This window comes from Bos indicus x Bos taurus, chromosome 6 (genome assembly GCF_003369695.1).
Source record: "Bos indicus x Bos taurus breed Angus x Brahman F1 hybrid chromosome 6, Bos_hybrid_MaternalHap_v2.0, whole genome shotgun sequence".
NCBI classification, from domain to species: domain Eukaryota; kingdom Metazoa; phylum Chordata; class Mammalia; order Artiodactyla; family Bovidae; genus Bos; species Bos indicus x Bos taurus.
In genome coordinates this window covers 16,207,431-16,222,830 of record NC_040081.1, presented here as the reverse complement: position 1 = coordinate 16,222,830, position 15,400 = coordinate 16,207,431, and the positions used below count along the sequence as shown (strand labels likewise).

Genomic DNA, 15,400 nt, shown 5'->3' with positions numbered 1-15,400 from the left:
CATCTCCTTTGCTAGACTACTAAAACTATTACAGGACAATATTTTATTAATAGTCCTTTCTGGATTCCATTCCTTTTAATATACAGTTTTGTTTCCATCCTTCCTTGTAAAGTTTCTAGTTACAGAATTTTGGAGAGGGTTTATGTATCGACAAACACATGGTGTGTCTAAACACAGGAGCTGGGATCACACTGGGGCTTGGCCTTTGAGTAAACTATTAACAGAAACCAAAGGATTTCTAAACTTCTCTGGAGTTCTTCAGGGGCCACTATGGGGGAGTGAGGTGAGCAACGGAAAAAAAGATCAAATAAGGTTTTGGCCTCTGTCTCCTCTGACCTCCAGGGTTAATCACTGTGTGCGTGGCTAACATTATATACAACTTTATATACTGGATTTCCTCATAAGATTTCATTTTTTTCTAAAGTTTCAGGCTCTTTGAGAAATGCTGGAAAACCCCTGAACCACTTGACCTCTAAGATTTGTATTAACTTTAATATGCTTTGGCCCCGAAAATCCTCAGAGAAAATGTTTAAAAAGCATAGGGATAAGGATAATTAGTGTACGTAGAGATAAACCACAAAAAAAGTTCTCAACCAAATCAAGTTGACAGATCTTCATTATGATCATTATGAACTTTTATAGCTAACTTTCTGTAGAGAACTCTACAATAAGCCCTAGAGATACACAGATACAAACCAGAACCCCAGCCATGGAGCTTATAAATGAGATTGGTAGAAATGGACTCCCAACCCACTCCCTCAGGAAGTCGACTGCAATTACTCTGTGAAACCACATAGTAATTAGCATTAGGATCTGCCCATGAGAGACACATGACCCTTGACACACTTAACTCATCTGACATCCAACCAGGTTGATAACCATCCTCAGAAAGGCATCTATTTAAGATTCTTGTGTCCATTCAAACTTTGTCTGCTCTGACATCAAGCCCTACTTTTTTCAGTAGAAAGATGATTTTTAGTATTCCAAAGTTCACTGGCAAAGCCCTAGAATTTGCCAGCAATTCTATATGACTTTCAGGTCAAAAGGTTGTTTTTTTTTCCGTGGTTTATGGGAATGTGTTATCTTATGATCATGTCATGCACATTTTTAAAATGCCAGCTGGATTTTGGAGCCCTTAAGACACAAATCAATCCTGGGTGTTCACTGGAACGACTGATGTTGAAGCTAAAACTCCAATACTTTGACCATCTGATGCGAAGAGCTGACTCATTTGAAAAGACCCTGCTGCTGGGCAAGATTGAGGGCAGGCGGAGAAGGGGACGACAGAGGATGAGATGGTTGGATGGCAGCACTGACTCAATGGACATGAGTTTGGGTGGACTCCGGGAGTTGGTGATGGACAGGGAGGCCTGGTGTGCTGCAGTCCATGGGGTCGCAAAGAATCAGACACGACTGAGCAACTAAACTGAACTGAAGACATAAATTGGAGTTTCACAATTCCTAGAAAGGTAATACAAACAACTTACATTTAATAACTGTCAGAACTGACCTAAAGATACAGGAATATTGAGAAAGAACTGTGTCAAAGTTCCAGGCACATTTGACTTTAGTATATAAAGGATCAAAAATAATACCACCATTCTGGCTCTGTAATTGACTGGATGGAGAGACTTCTACAAGATTTTTCTCTCCCATTAGCTGCTGCAAGAGTAAAAGAGGATGTTGGAGACAGAGAGAATTGCTCTTACTCTCTTAACCATTGTCCAGATTTATAATAGGAACTCTAAAGTACCAAGCTTGCTATATGATGGTAAAGAGATATGATTTCAAGAGATTACAGGATATAGGTGGCTTTTTTCTCCCTTCTCACTCTCCTTACATCTGAAATATTTGAGGAAAGAAGAATACATTTTACCTTTGCCACAATCAGACCTATTTCTGCTGTTGCTGCTGCTAAGTCGCTTCAGTCATGTCCAACTGTGTGTGACCCCATAGACAGCAGCCTTCCAGGCTCCTGTCTCCCTGGGATTCTCCAGGTAAGAATACTGGAGTGGAAGTGACATATTCTGACTATATTATCATAATGCACAAGCTAGGGCGGGCTATAATTCATTCACTTAGCCTAAATGTGAAAACAATATTTAAATATGTGCTGATTACATTTAAAATATAAAAATAAAAACTTTGTGTACATAATCCAGAAGCCTAGAGCTCCTAAAATCAAAATTGTTATTGTTGTTTAGACACTAAGTACTGTCCAACTCTTCTGCAACTCCATGAACTGTAGCCCGCCAGGCTCCTTTATCTGTAGGAATTCCCGGGCAAGAATACTGGAGTGGGATGCCACTTCCTTCTCCAGGGATCTTCCTGACCCAGGAATCGAACCCTCAACTCCTGCATTGGCAGGCAGATTCTTTACCACTCAGTCACCTGGGAAGAAGCCCAAAATCAAAATTATGATTATCCAAATGAACACATAGTTTTTGGCATTTCTGGAAAATCAGACAAACCAATCAGACTAAGAGGCACAGTATGACAAAAATTAAGAACACATTCCAACTAACGTATTATGTGATGACTGAAGTTGAAATGGAGCCTCCAAACGAAATTATGTCAAAAGCATGATAGCAATTCCAAACAATTCTTGATTCTGAGAAAGTACAAAATAGAAGCACAAAATCTTCAACTGATAAGCTCAATTACATTTAGTTCATTTATTCTAGTTATTGGAATACCAGCCTCAAGTTCATATATGTGAATTTATCTACTAAATAACTAAATTTTTGACTAATACAAAAGTGCAATTTACTAGATTATTTTAAATATCTTAAAGCTGATAAGACAGCCTAGTCTTCAAATACAGATGGAAGAGGTTACTTGTTCCTTCCATTAAACTTTTTTCTTTTTTTTTTTTTTTTGAAATTAGACAAAGCATTTATTTAAAAATCCATGGGTTATTGGCAGAAAAATGGGAAAAGGAAACAAAGATCTAATGGGATAAATAGCAAAACAACAAAGTGATAGATTTAAACTTCATCATTATTAATAATTATACTGAGTCCATTAAACTTTTCCATAGTAAACAATTTGAGAGGTAGAAGTCTACTAGGAATTTAAGTGAGAAGCAGGTGACAATCCCACTGGTTCAGCTCAGTTTCTCCTCCTAGTGGTCACAAAGGGAAGGTGCCTGCCCTCTGGTGGCATTTCTTCAAGGAATCCTGTTACTTAAACACGGAATATTCCTATGAAGAAATACATGATACCAGTGAAAAGTGCTCAATTTTAAGTCATAAGTGAATTTCCAATTACTTTTGCCTCCCACTTAAAGCATCTCCTCCTTTTTAAAAGTTGACCATAAAACATTTTTACGTTGCAAGGTTGCCGAACACAATCCAAATGAAACAGTAACAATGCATGTCTAAAGCTTATCTGGGTGTGCCACAATCATTTTTAACACAAATTCTTTAAAAAGGTGTTAAGTATCATGGTGCATTAAATCACTGCATGGAACTTGACATGTATTGGCAAACCAGGGAGGACGGGAATGATTCTGGGTTTAGCTGGGCTACTGCGTCAACCCAGACTGACTCATAACATGGTTTTCATATTCTCAGCTCCCAGCAAACCACCAAGTAGCCTTTATGAAGTAGTTCATCCTCAGTTGCTCCGCCATGTCCAACTCTGCGACCCTACGGATTGTAGCCTGCCAGGCTGCTCTGTCCATGGAATCTTCCAGGCAAGAATACTGCAGTGGGGTGCCATTTCCTCCTCCATTAAATGGAAGGAGGAACTAAAAACACTTTTTCATAATAGGTTTTAGATGGTATCCACTCAAGATAACATAGATTGATGTCATTTTGATGAGTGTCTACTGAGGCTCCCCCTGCAGAAAATAGTGTCCCCTTGAACTGTAAGAGTCCTGATTCTGGCGTGTTCCCCACTAGCCCTCCATTCACCTAATCTTGTCAATGAAGCAATGCCCTCCTTCTCCATCCCTAAACCTAATCTTGACATTCAAACATGCCAGGCAGTTGGCTTTGAACACTTACAAACCATCAGAAGCACAGGTCCTGAGAGGCTATGTGTGACCTATACATTCTTCAGCTGAGCTGGAAACAACAAACCCCTGCACAGAATGTATACCCTTCTCTTACATAACTCCCAGCTTGAGGAAAGAAAAACAGAATTACTAAAGTAAGAAGGAGAAAAGAGTATTTGAAGGATTTGCTTCTCAATGACTTTCAGACAAGAGAAACAGAAGAGAAGCTGAAAAAGAAGAGAACCTGCTTCAACAAGCAATTTGTCCTCCGCTCTTCAGGTGAGAGGGCATTTTGTCAGCTCTCACTGCTGGACCAACTAAAAGTGTTACACCCAGACGGCCGTACTCATTAGGACTGAAACCATTTAACGGGAAGGCTTGGAGGCACTCAGATGCCACATTGCATTGTTTGGCTTGAGTAGAGGAGGGGAATGCCTGCTAGTCTCATTTAAATAACACTTATGGCATTTTAATTTGCTTTCTTTCTGCAAACCGCTTCTGACTATTCTTTGCCTAACATAATTGAAAATCTATACATTATTATGTCCTGACTTGATTCACTCTTTCCATTCATTTTGTAGCCGGTAAAGAAAAATGTACAGCGTAAGTGAAAAACCATGTTAGTAGGAAATACAGTTTTATATGATAAAGCAGATTTATGTTAGCAAGGTAATTTAAAGGTCTTTTCATGTGATGGGAAAGGACGCACAATCTTAAAGTTACAGCTAACATTTTCCACCCCAAATCGAGAAGTTGCCACAAGAGGAGTCACCAGAGATTGTGGCATTCATATTTCTGAATCAGAGGTATTTCTACTTACCGACATTTAATATGACTTTGTCTCCAACCATTTTCACGCACTTGAAGGGTGTGGAAGGACCTCAGAAATTATGGGATAAACCTTTTTTATTTCTGGCTAGACTCACTGAGTAGATGACTAGATGCACTACACTACTTCATCATAACCCGTGAATGCAGCGGAGCCAGATTCAGTGGAACTTTTCAGTACCACCAAGTAGGAAGTTTCAACTCTTATTCAGCCCAAATCTCACTGTTTTCCGAAGAAATGTAGAAAAACAGATCGACATGCTCTCTACCACAGCCTTTTATATACTAGAGGCACTTTTTGTTTCAGTTGGATAGCAGTGTAAACAGCTATCAGTGTACTTCATCTGGCCATAAATTCTTGGAAAGACAAAAGCCAGGTGCATTTTTATCCATTGCCAAAGTTCTTATTTGTAATCAGAAGCCAGATTTTCTCATGTTATGAGTTTCTCCTACTATGAAAGTCTCTTCCTGCACGAAAAGGGAAGAAAATCCATAGTATTAACAGTATGGATGAAATTTTGGTCATGTGCTCCAAAGCACACTGTACTTTCTCTGGGTTGTACTTGTCAGGCTGGTGAATTCAAGTCATTTCAAATATCTGCCATCCTCATTGAAATGTAAGTGCCACGAGGGCAGATATCAAGTCTGCCTTGTTCATCAGCCTTTTCCCTGTGTCAAGATATTTAGCACACAACAGGCTCTTCACACCTGGAGAATTGACAAATGCCCTTCGAAATCATTCTAGTCCAACACCGCTATCTGGGAGATACGAAAATAGAGTCTGTAAAAGTCGTTCTTGAAAGTGATTTCCCTGAGATTGTATAACACATTAATGGCAAAACCAGGGTTAGAACTCAGGGTTCTTTTTTTTTTTTCCACTATATTTTTATCAAAATTTTGTTATAAGAGAATTAATATACCTTATTCAAAAATAAGATTTAAGAATAATCTATATATACTCAATCCTAAAGGAAATCAACCCTGAATATTCATTGGAATGATTGATGCTGAAGCTGAAGGTCCAATACTTTGGCCACCTGATGCAAAGAGCTGACTCTAGAAAAGACTGGTGGTGGGAAAGAGATAACACAGGAGGAGAAGGGGATGATAGAGGACAAGATGATTGGATGGCATCACCGACTCAATGGACATGAGTTTGAGCAAGTTGTGGGAGATGGTGAAGGACAGGGAAGCCTGGTGTGCTGTAGTCCATGGGGTCACAGAGAGTCGGACATGACTGAGCAACTGAACAACTCTTTGGGACTCCCCCAAAGTTCTCTCACTTGCCAGACAAAATAGCTTCAGGATTTTTTGTTGAACTAATTTACAGATCTATAGTCCATGACCCCAATGACAAATAAGCAACCCCTTGATCAGGACAGGCTCTCTATCTGAATATACCAGGGTCTATCATTAAAACAATCCTACTGGTAGATCCTGATTGCTCCTCCAGAAATGCTGTCATGGAAGAAAGGTCACTACCAATCATCACAATTAGACCTTTGGATTCTTTATTGCCCATTCACCTTCTCTGCCCATTTCGCCACAGAGGTTCTTTTCTCTAAGACTCTGGGCAGGCACAGCTGATGAGTAAGGTACAGAAACCTTTGTTATCTAAACACCATTTGTTTATCTGTCTGGTTCCCAGTGGTCTTCATAACTGGAACATAGAAGCCTTCCCATAAATATGCCTAATCTGTACATACCTTATGTAGGACTCTAAAAACAGAACCCCAAATGGAATTCTACAGCCATCGGAAAGAGCCGATTTATTCTCTCCTATGAGGGTCAAGCTTTACAGAGGCCAAGCCACAGAAGTCACCTGAATTTCCATGGTTCAGCTACTGCTAAATCAAATATTCTGCTAAACAGAACTCTAACTTGTATGGTTTTTAACTTTTTATTTTGAGGTTTCTTTAAAGCAAATATTCAAAAAATAGACCTTCTCCTGAGCACCTGAAAAAAGTAAATGTGAATTTTGGGGAATGATGAAGTGATCTAAAATTGGGTTGTGGTGATGGCTTCCCAGCTCCATAAATTGTTTTTAATTTTTTTAATCATATTCTTAAATACTATAAAATATACTTCAATAAAGCTGTTAAAAAATAAGCATGAAAATTAGTCAAAGTACTTCTTTTTGTAAACATCTGGTATCAAAACTGCCAAGACATTCTTTATTCCCATACTCTTTTAAGCCATGGTTCTATCCACTACAATCATGATTTACCTACAAGGTCAAAACCTTTTCCTAGAATTTTGGTAAAAATAATTTAGTAGACTAATATAGTATCTGTAACATCTTCACTGATGTAGCACCAAGAGATACTGACTCCTTTGATTATCTGCATAAATGGCCTACAGATATGTTTGCTTAATTAAGCACAGTGTTCTCATCCAAAACCTGTCATTAACTAGCCATGGGGTTTTGAGTAAGTTACACATCTTCAGGTCTTAGTTTTCCCACCTATATCACATGTCCCCATGGACCAGATCAGAGTCAAGTAACACACAATATATTAAAAAGAATAGTAACTGATATCATCTAATGAATAGCCACTAATATGCCAGAATTTAGGTAAACTATCAACTTATAAGGAAAATAATATTAGTCCCTTTTTTTACAGATGGAAACTGGAACATAGGGAGGTTCATTAGTCTGACCAAGGTAATACAGTTATTTAGTAGCAGACCTAGGATTCCAATCCAGAGCTGTTGAGCTCCAAAACCTATACGCATCTTCAATTCCTCATCAGACTTTGTGTTTGACTCAGTCAGATGTGGGCATGAATCCTGCCCTTGCCTTTACCATGTTAAGTTAGTCATCTTCTCTGAGTCCCAGTTTCTCCACCTGTAAAATGAGATTACTAATATTTAACTCTTGGGGCTGTTGTGAAGATTAAATGCAAGATTGCTTCCCCTACAATGAAAAACGGTTTGACAATAGTTTGTTATCAAATAAACTCTCCCACAAAATTTCCTTCTTTTGTTAAAAAAAAAAGAAGCTTTCAATAGACGTGCAGACATAGAGAAGGGACTTGTGGACACGGGGCGGGGAATGCGGGGGGAGTTTGGGAGGAGAAGGGGGGGTGAATAGTGAGAGGAGCACTGACATATATCCACTACCCCGTACAAAGCAGACAGCTAGTAGGCAGCCGCTGCATAGCACAGGGAGCTCAGCTTGGTGCTCTGTGATGACCTAGAAGGTGGGATGGGGGAGCTGGTGGGGAAAAGGCTCAGAAGGAGGGTCTGTATGTATACATAGAGCTGGTTCACGTTGTACAGCAGAAACTAACACACATTGTAAAGCAATTATACTCCAGTTTAAAGGAAAAATAAAAGCTTTCAATTCTATGATTGTTTGTAGCCTACCTAGATAAACCTCACTGGTATTGAATTCTATCAAAAAGTGAACACAAATAACACAGCAGCCCTCTGCTATCAGTCCTTGGCTCTGTGATGGAGGCTGTCAACAAGAGTGTCAACTTCAAGGGGTGGGCATCTCTCCACAGGAACTGAGCTGAGGTCACAGACTTGTCTCACTCTGCCCTGCAAACAGATGTCTGGGTGACAACTCTTAGTCACTGCAAACAAAGGGGAAAGCCAAACCAGGTGGGAAGTGCTGTATCTCCTTTCTAATCCTCTTGGCTAGCCCAGTCCCTAAAACAATATCTTGCTGACCATAACTCAAAATAGCTGGTTTTCCCCCAGGATACTATTTTCAACATATTGCCTTTATTTTGATGATGTCTAATTCTTCCACAAGCAGAAGACAGGGTTTTCTATAACAGCGATTTGTCAGCAAGAAACCTGTCTAATTCTGTGTATTGGACTATGCACCTTCAAAAGTTTCCCTCTGAAGTAACCTGGTGAAAACTGGTGTAATGTGGAGCTCTAGTGGTGGCAAGAAAGTAAAGCAGCCATCCTAAGAGCCAACAGAAATGCCAAGGGAATCACTTACTTAATTGTTATTATGGTGAAATGGCCGTTTATTGTTAAATTATGTTTAGAAGAAAAACGGTTCCAAATGATCATCCAAGATTATCTCAGGTAAACTCTAAATGTAATGACTTTCTTCCAGATTGCAAATTAGACCTCAACAACCAACTCACATCAAACATCATGAAGCAGTTAAAACCCCTAAAAACACAGAACTCGGGGCTGTGGTTGTCACTTTTCTACTTTTTACCAAGTTCACTAAGAATCCCATTAATTAAATGCTAAGCATTTTCACACCGCTAGAGAGAATATTCTATACAGAAAATGCTGCATTCTGAGTGGTATGATCAGTGAAGTCCTGTACCAACTGTCTTGGGAATTTAAATAATCCCTACAGGCTGATGAGGTTGTTGTGGGCTAATTCCTGCACTAGAAAAGTGCCTTCCTTGAATTTCTGACTTCTGAGATCTTTCCCAACTTTAAACAACTAAGAATGAAACCTACAATATAAACATTAATTCTTTGTTTTCCTGTTACCTAATTTACATGCCTTCTCAATTGAAAGGTCTTCATTTTCCAAAAATACAGCTCCATTATGGTCGATAATATAGCAAAATATAAACAGTGACATTTTTATGACATAAAATCAGGAGCTGACATTTGAAATTTCTAAACATGGTACCTGGTTTAGCTGTGTCAAAACAAATTGTCATGAGGCAAAAACCTCAGAATGTGAAAAAAATATAGGAACTAGTCTTTCCATACAGTGTAAGTAACTAAGTATCATATTCCTGAACATGAAAGAAAATGTAAGAGACTTACTTTCCTATACATGATGATAAGAGAAACTAATTTGTTCAGAAATACATTAACAACATTTATCTGAAACAAAAATCTCAAGACTCATGGGAGTTTTTCATGACTTCTCTCAGCTAAAGCCACTAGATACTTTCCAATGGACATATTCCAAAGGCTTCTAAATTGTAGGTCTACAGAAGACTGACCACCAAGCCTCAGAGGTCTGTGAAGGAAGATTTAATGATTACCCAGAGATTTTGATTCATTGATGTCTTTCTCCTCCCTTCTTCTACGAATATAGAAGGAGGTCATTAATATAGTTTCCTAAAGCCACACAGAAAAATGGTAAAAATGTAACAGCCTTTTCTGAGAAGTCATTGAGAACACAGTAGTTGGTAATGAGAAGCTCAAGATAAACAACTAATTTCTTTTCAGTCCTCATTGCTATAGGATAGGAGAGAGAACCTTTCTTATAGAAAATAAAAGCAGACAAAGAAGTGAGGGTGGTTTGCTAACATGATCGTCCATCAAGGGGAGCAAACAGAAATCTGTACTAATGCAGTATCAGCCACTAAGGAGTTCAAGTTTAATGTGTCCTGCAATCCTTCTCACTATAGATAACAAAAGCAAGTAAAACCAAAGAATAATTTTCAATCTGTGAAACTAAGAACTTTGTTTTTGGACATCATCTTGCAGGTATTTTCTTTGATGAAGATCTCTATCTTCTTTGCTTGCCCTTAGCAGACCTTGGTATGCTGCTTAAAATAATATTTGTGGCTTTATCTGCCATTCTTTTACCCAGACATGTTGATTTTATTAAAGTAAGTTGGGTCTGCATTCTTTCTTTACTATTATTACAGGTAGACTTGACAGACATAGGACCTTTGTTTTAAAATGCTCTGCTATGGAGGAAACCTTATGAAATAAGTTCCATTTTACCTGCCGGGCAATTGCATTCTGAAGGTGCTTCTCTCGCGATTCTTATTTTAGCCATATGTTCATAGGACTTCTGGAGGAAAAGAAGAGGTATTAACAATCATCAGTAGCATTGCGGAGAAATGGATTCTTTAGGGACTCTCTGGCTATATGCCTGATTTACCAGCCTGCATAACTAACGTTTACATATGTACTTGGACTCTAGTCAAAAGGTAACAGTACCCAGGCCCTAAAAAAAAGAAAACGACCATTGAGATGGTATCAAGGCTGTGGGACTTGCATAACATCTTTCTTCATTCTTCAACTACCATCACCCTCCCTCTCAGCTCAGGCATATGCAGTCATTGTACAGAATCAGTATTAACACGCTGCAGTTTTAGGTAAGCTAAGAGTTTTAAAACAACCAATATTTTACCCATAAATGTCAACTACTTATCATGCTGTGCTGCCACTACTGCCAACCAACCTCTCTGTTGGAAGAGCAAGTCCCAGAAAATCCCCTAACTGGACTCTAAAGCACTCCTGGTTTTGATGAACATAACACAGATTCCTTTCAACTCTCAACTCCAATGGCTCTGCATTCACAAACACCCGTGGCACTGCATCCTTTACCAAAAATAAATAAACAGGGCGACTATTTTTTTCTTTTAAACATTTAACATGAAAATATTCAATGTGTGAAGTAATAAAATCACATGCAGTTATTTCACTTTTAGGAGTGATTTCCAATCCTATCGCTATGTTAATGACACAAATGACCCTAACCTTCCTATACTGTATGAAGGATTTAACAGATGTTATCTCTGCAAGAAATATTCTCCACAATATTGGGAAAGATCCACACACAGCTTCAGAAACTAAAAAGAGCTTAAATGCCAACCTAGGTGCCATTCTAGCCACCTTTCCCCCTTTTAGACTTCCATATATGTTTAGCATGCAAACATTAAGAAGAGTAAGGGAAGATGATACAGAGAGGGTGGTAAGAGAGGATGTGCATATACAAATATATGCTACAGTAAGCAGAGATGGTGGCCTAACACATATGTGTGCACAAGCCATACTACATCTGCATATAGTAAGGCAGAGGTTGGTCATGCACACAGACTCGCGACTGTAAGATGTTATCCACGTACAAAACACACCCAGCCTTTCACACCTGAGCCAGAAGTCGCTCCACTTTCTCTTGCACCATTGCTTTGAGCTGATCGACACAATCAGGCAGCAGACGGATGGAAGGGTCTCCTTTGGCAGACTCGAGGGCAGCGATCCTCGCCTGGAGGTCGTTGGTTTTCACCCCCAGGTACAGACAAGACATCACGGCCACCACGGACAGGAGGGTCGCCAGGGCCGCGCACGGCGACACGGGGCGGGCACAACGCTGCCCGGCTGGGCTCCGGTCCTCTGAGCCCGGCTCCCGCCCCCCTCCTTTCCCTGCTTGCTTCTTCACCAGCATTGTGGCGGGGTCGGCTGTCTCGGCTTCGCCTCCCACCCTCTAGCACTTCCAATAATCTTAAAAGAAAAAGGATGATTCCTGCAAAGTTCGTCCCGATAGCTGCACAACTAGTTGGAGGAGTCGGAGCCGGAGCGCAAGGATGGATCAGCGCCGAGAACCGCAGACCTGGACCATCCTCCGCTTTCTTCTCCCCCTCCCAGCTGCGAGGGAAAAGCACCCTCAGTCCGCGGACCGGTGGCGATAAGGTAAAATCCAGAATGAAACCCACCCTCCGGTGTCCCTCCTGGCCCCTCCGAGGACGGGGACCTCCTCTGAAGAGGGCGGCCGCGCGGGGTCCAGGGGACAGCGGCAGAGGCGCTGCGAGGGGCCGCCGCTGACCCTTGCCACAGAGCACCGGACCTGTTGCGCCTCTGTTAGTTTCCCTTATTTCTACCTATTCGGTGTTTTATCTCCGTTTCCCACCTAGATTCAGTTCCAGGCAAAAAGGCTGACACAGACCGCGAGAGCGCAGTGCAAAAAGGGTGGCCAAGTGGGGAAGAGCAGAGAGGAGAAAGAAATACCCAAGGAGAAAACGCGAGTCGCGAGGCCCGAGTCGCGGCCGCCCGAAGTATCTCCGCAGCCCGGCGTGTACGAGCCTTAAATACCCTTCGGGATGCTCGTGTATGAGCGCGCGCGCGCTCCGACGAGCGGCGTCCCTCCCCCGACCCACTCTCGGCGAGCCGCCTCCAGCCCGCGGCTCCCGTGGCAGTGCGCCCCCCTTCCCGAGGCTGGCAGAGGCCCGCCTTATTAGCATAATATATTCACCTTCGCCCAGCCCGTGGGCGGGACCGGGGAGAGCCCGGGAGGGGCGGGCCGCTCGGGTGGGAGCGGAGCCGGAGGTCTTTCATTAGCATAATAGATGCAAATAACTGGAGCTGCCAAGGCGATTGGAGAGCAGCTTGGCGAACCCTCCCTCTTTCTCCGAGTAACTTCAGCGTCCCCTAAGGCCAGTTCGCCCCGCCTGGGCCGGGGGCCGAAGCAGGGTCGGCAGTTGGGGGCTGGCGATCCTGGCTTGCTCTGTCTCGGCGCGGTGCCCCCATTTTATCCCGGTTAAATGTGGAGAAATGGCCTCCAGGAGAGAAGAGGGGGAAGCAGAAAGCTCTAGCTCTCTATGTCTTCCCTCGGAAGCAGTGGCAGGAGCTCCGGCGATCCCGACTTGGTGCAGAGCCTTCTTCCCTCCTCCCTCGCCTTCCCACATGCCTGGAGGCCGAGTGTCTGGCTGACGCCTGAAGTACATTTCCCCACTTCCCTTGTCTTCCCACGGCCGCACTGCCGTCTCCGACTCGGGAGGTTCTCTCTCCCCTCCCCCAGTTTCCTTCTGGCTTGCTGGGGTTGAGCCTCCTCTCCGCCCCGTGCTCCTAATCTGTACTAGGGTGCTAATGCATTTTCCTGATTCCCTGTTTTGTGAGACTAAAGAACGGAGTGTTGAGGTACACACATTTCTCAGAATTTCTGAAAGGACTGAAGAATGAGGTCAACTTTTCCTTTTACCTGTCTCTCCTCCTGCTGAGCCCTCTGGATCAAATTACAAGTTTCCAGGGGGCTTTTTGAAAGTAGGTAACAAGTAGCATTCTGTATCTAATCGACTTCAAAGAAAAAAACATTTCTACCTTTTACTCCAGAGTTCCTTCTTAGCTCCTTCTCCCCACGAGAAATATAACATCGTTTTTCATATCCTTCTTAATCAAGATTAATCGGCAAGTTGTTGCTCACTCTTGTAAACAATCAACAAAATAGTAAACTGCTGTGTCATAAATGTAAACAGGTATTGCTAGGTGCAACGGCTTCCCAGAGGGCTCAGTGGGAGAGAATCTGCCTGCCAATGGGAGTCGAAGGTTCCATCCTTGGGTGGGGAAGATCCCTTGGAAAAGGAAATGGCAACACACTCCAGTATTCTTGCCTGGGAAATCCCATGAACAGAGGAGCCTGGTGGGTTACAGTCCATGAGATTGCAAAGAGTTGGACAGGACTGAATGAACAACAGCATTACTAGGCGTGAAGCAGGGTAGAGATATTTCAACAACCTTGCTGATGGAGGACACAACTTTGAAAAAATTAGGGTATAAAACCCAAATCAGAGGAAAACAGTGAATTCTGCTATAAAATCAAAAGCCTAATTCCTTACATTTGCATTACACAATGGATTACACAGTAGTTCTCATAGAGGGGCTCCAGACTGAAACATCAGTATCTTCTGAGATCTTATGCAAAATTCAGATTCTAGGTCTTCACCCACCACCTAGAGCCTCTCAGGTGGTGCTAGTGGTAAAGAACCTGCCTGCAATGCAGGAGATCTAAGAGATATGGGTTCCATCCCTGGATGGGGAAGATCCCCTGGAGGAGAAAATGGCAATCCACTCCAGTATTCTTGCTGAGAGAATCCCATGGACAGGAGGAGCTTGGCGGGCTACAGTCCATGGGGTCTCAAAGAGTCTAACACACCTGAATCGACTTACCATGCACCCACATCTACTGACTCAGAAACTACTACTATTACTAATAATCAGAAACACTGCAATCTGTGTTTTAACACATCTTCCTAATGATTTTGAGGCACACTAAAATTTGAGACCACTGGAGTAACACTTTGCAAAATATTTTCAAATATACTTTTTCATTTAAAACACATAATCATGTGATGCAAGAAAGAAATTACTGGCTCCATTTTGGATATAAGGAAACAATTTGCAAGGCACATTTAGCTGTGATTAAACATGCTTCAGTATTCTTGCCTTAGAACCCCATGAACAGTATGAAAAGGCAAAAAGATGGGACACTGAAAGATGAACTCCCCAAGTCGGTAGGTGCCCAATATGCTACTAGAGATCAGTAGAGAAATAACTCCAGAAAGAATGAAGATATGGAGCCAAGCAAAAACAGCACCCAGTTGTGGATGTGACTGGTGATGGAAGTAAAGTCCGATGATGTAAAGAGCAATATTGCATAGGAACCTGGAATGTCAGGTCCATGAATCAAGGCAAATTAGAAGTGGTCAAACAGGAGATGGCAAGAGTGAACATTGACATTTTAGGAATCAGAGAAGTAAAATGGACTGGAATGGGTGAATTTAACTCAGATGACCATTATATCTACTATTGTGGGCAATAATCCCTTAGAAGAAATGGAGTAGCCATCATAGTCAACAAAAGAGTCCAAAATGCAGTACTTGGATGCAATCTCAAAAACAACAGAATGATCTCTGTTTATTTCCAAAGCAAACCATTCAATATCACAGTAATCGAAGTCTATGTCCCAACCAGTAATGCTGAAGAAGCTGAAGATGAATGGTTCTATGAAGACCTATAAGACCTCCTAGAACTAACACCCAAAAATATGTCTTTTTCATAATAGGGGACTGGAATGCAAAAGTAGGAAGTCAAGAAACACCTGGAGTAACCAGCAAATTTGGC

At 41.7% G+C, this 15,400-nt stretch overlaps 1 protein-coding gene across 6 annotated transcripts in view; it reads right to left on the bottom strand.

Moving 5' to 3' along the window:
- COL25A1 (collagen type XXV alpha 1 chain) overlaps positions 1-13,166 on the bottom strand; it is a 516,002-nt gene extending 502,836 nt beyond the window's left edge. For 2 of the 6 annotated variants that reach the window (XM_027543860.1, XM_027543857.1), the window contains exons 1-2: positions 11,655-13,161; positions 10,502-10,571 (exon numbers count right to left, since the gene is read on the bottom strand). In XM_027543860.1, the coding sequence (XP_027399661.1) occupies positions 10,502-10,571; positions 11,655-11,951 (367 nt within the window). In that variant the 5' untranslated portion in view covers positions 11,952-13,161. Of the gene's footprint in view, positions 1-10,501; positions 10,572-11,654 lie in introns of all 6 variants that reach the window. The other 4 variants (XM_027543862.1, XM_027543859.1, XM_027543858.1 and 1 more) reach the window with 4 other exon arrangements.
- Between the last annotated feature and the right edge of the window lie 2,234 nt (positions 13,167-15,400).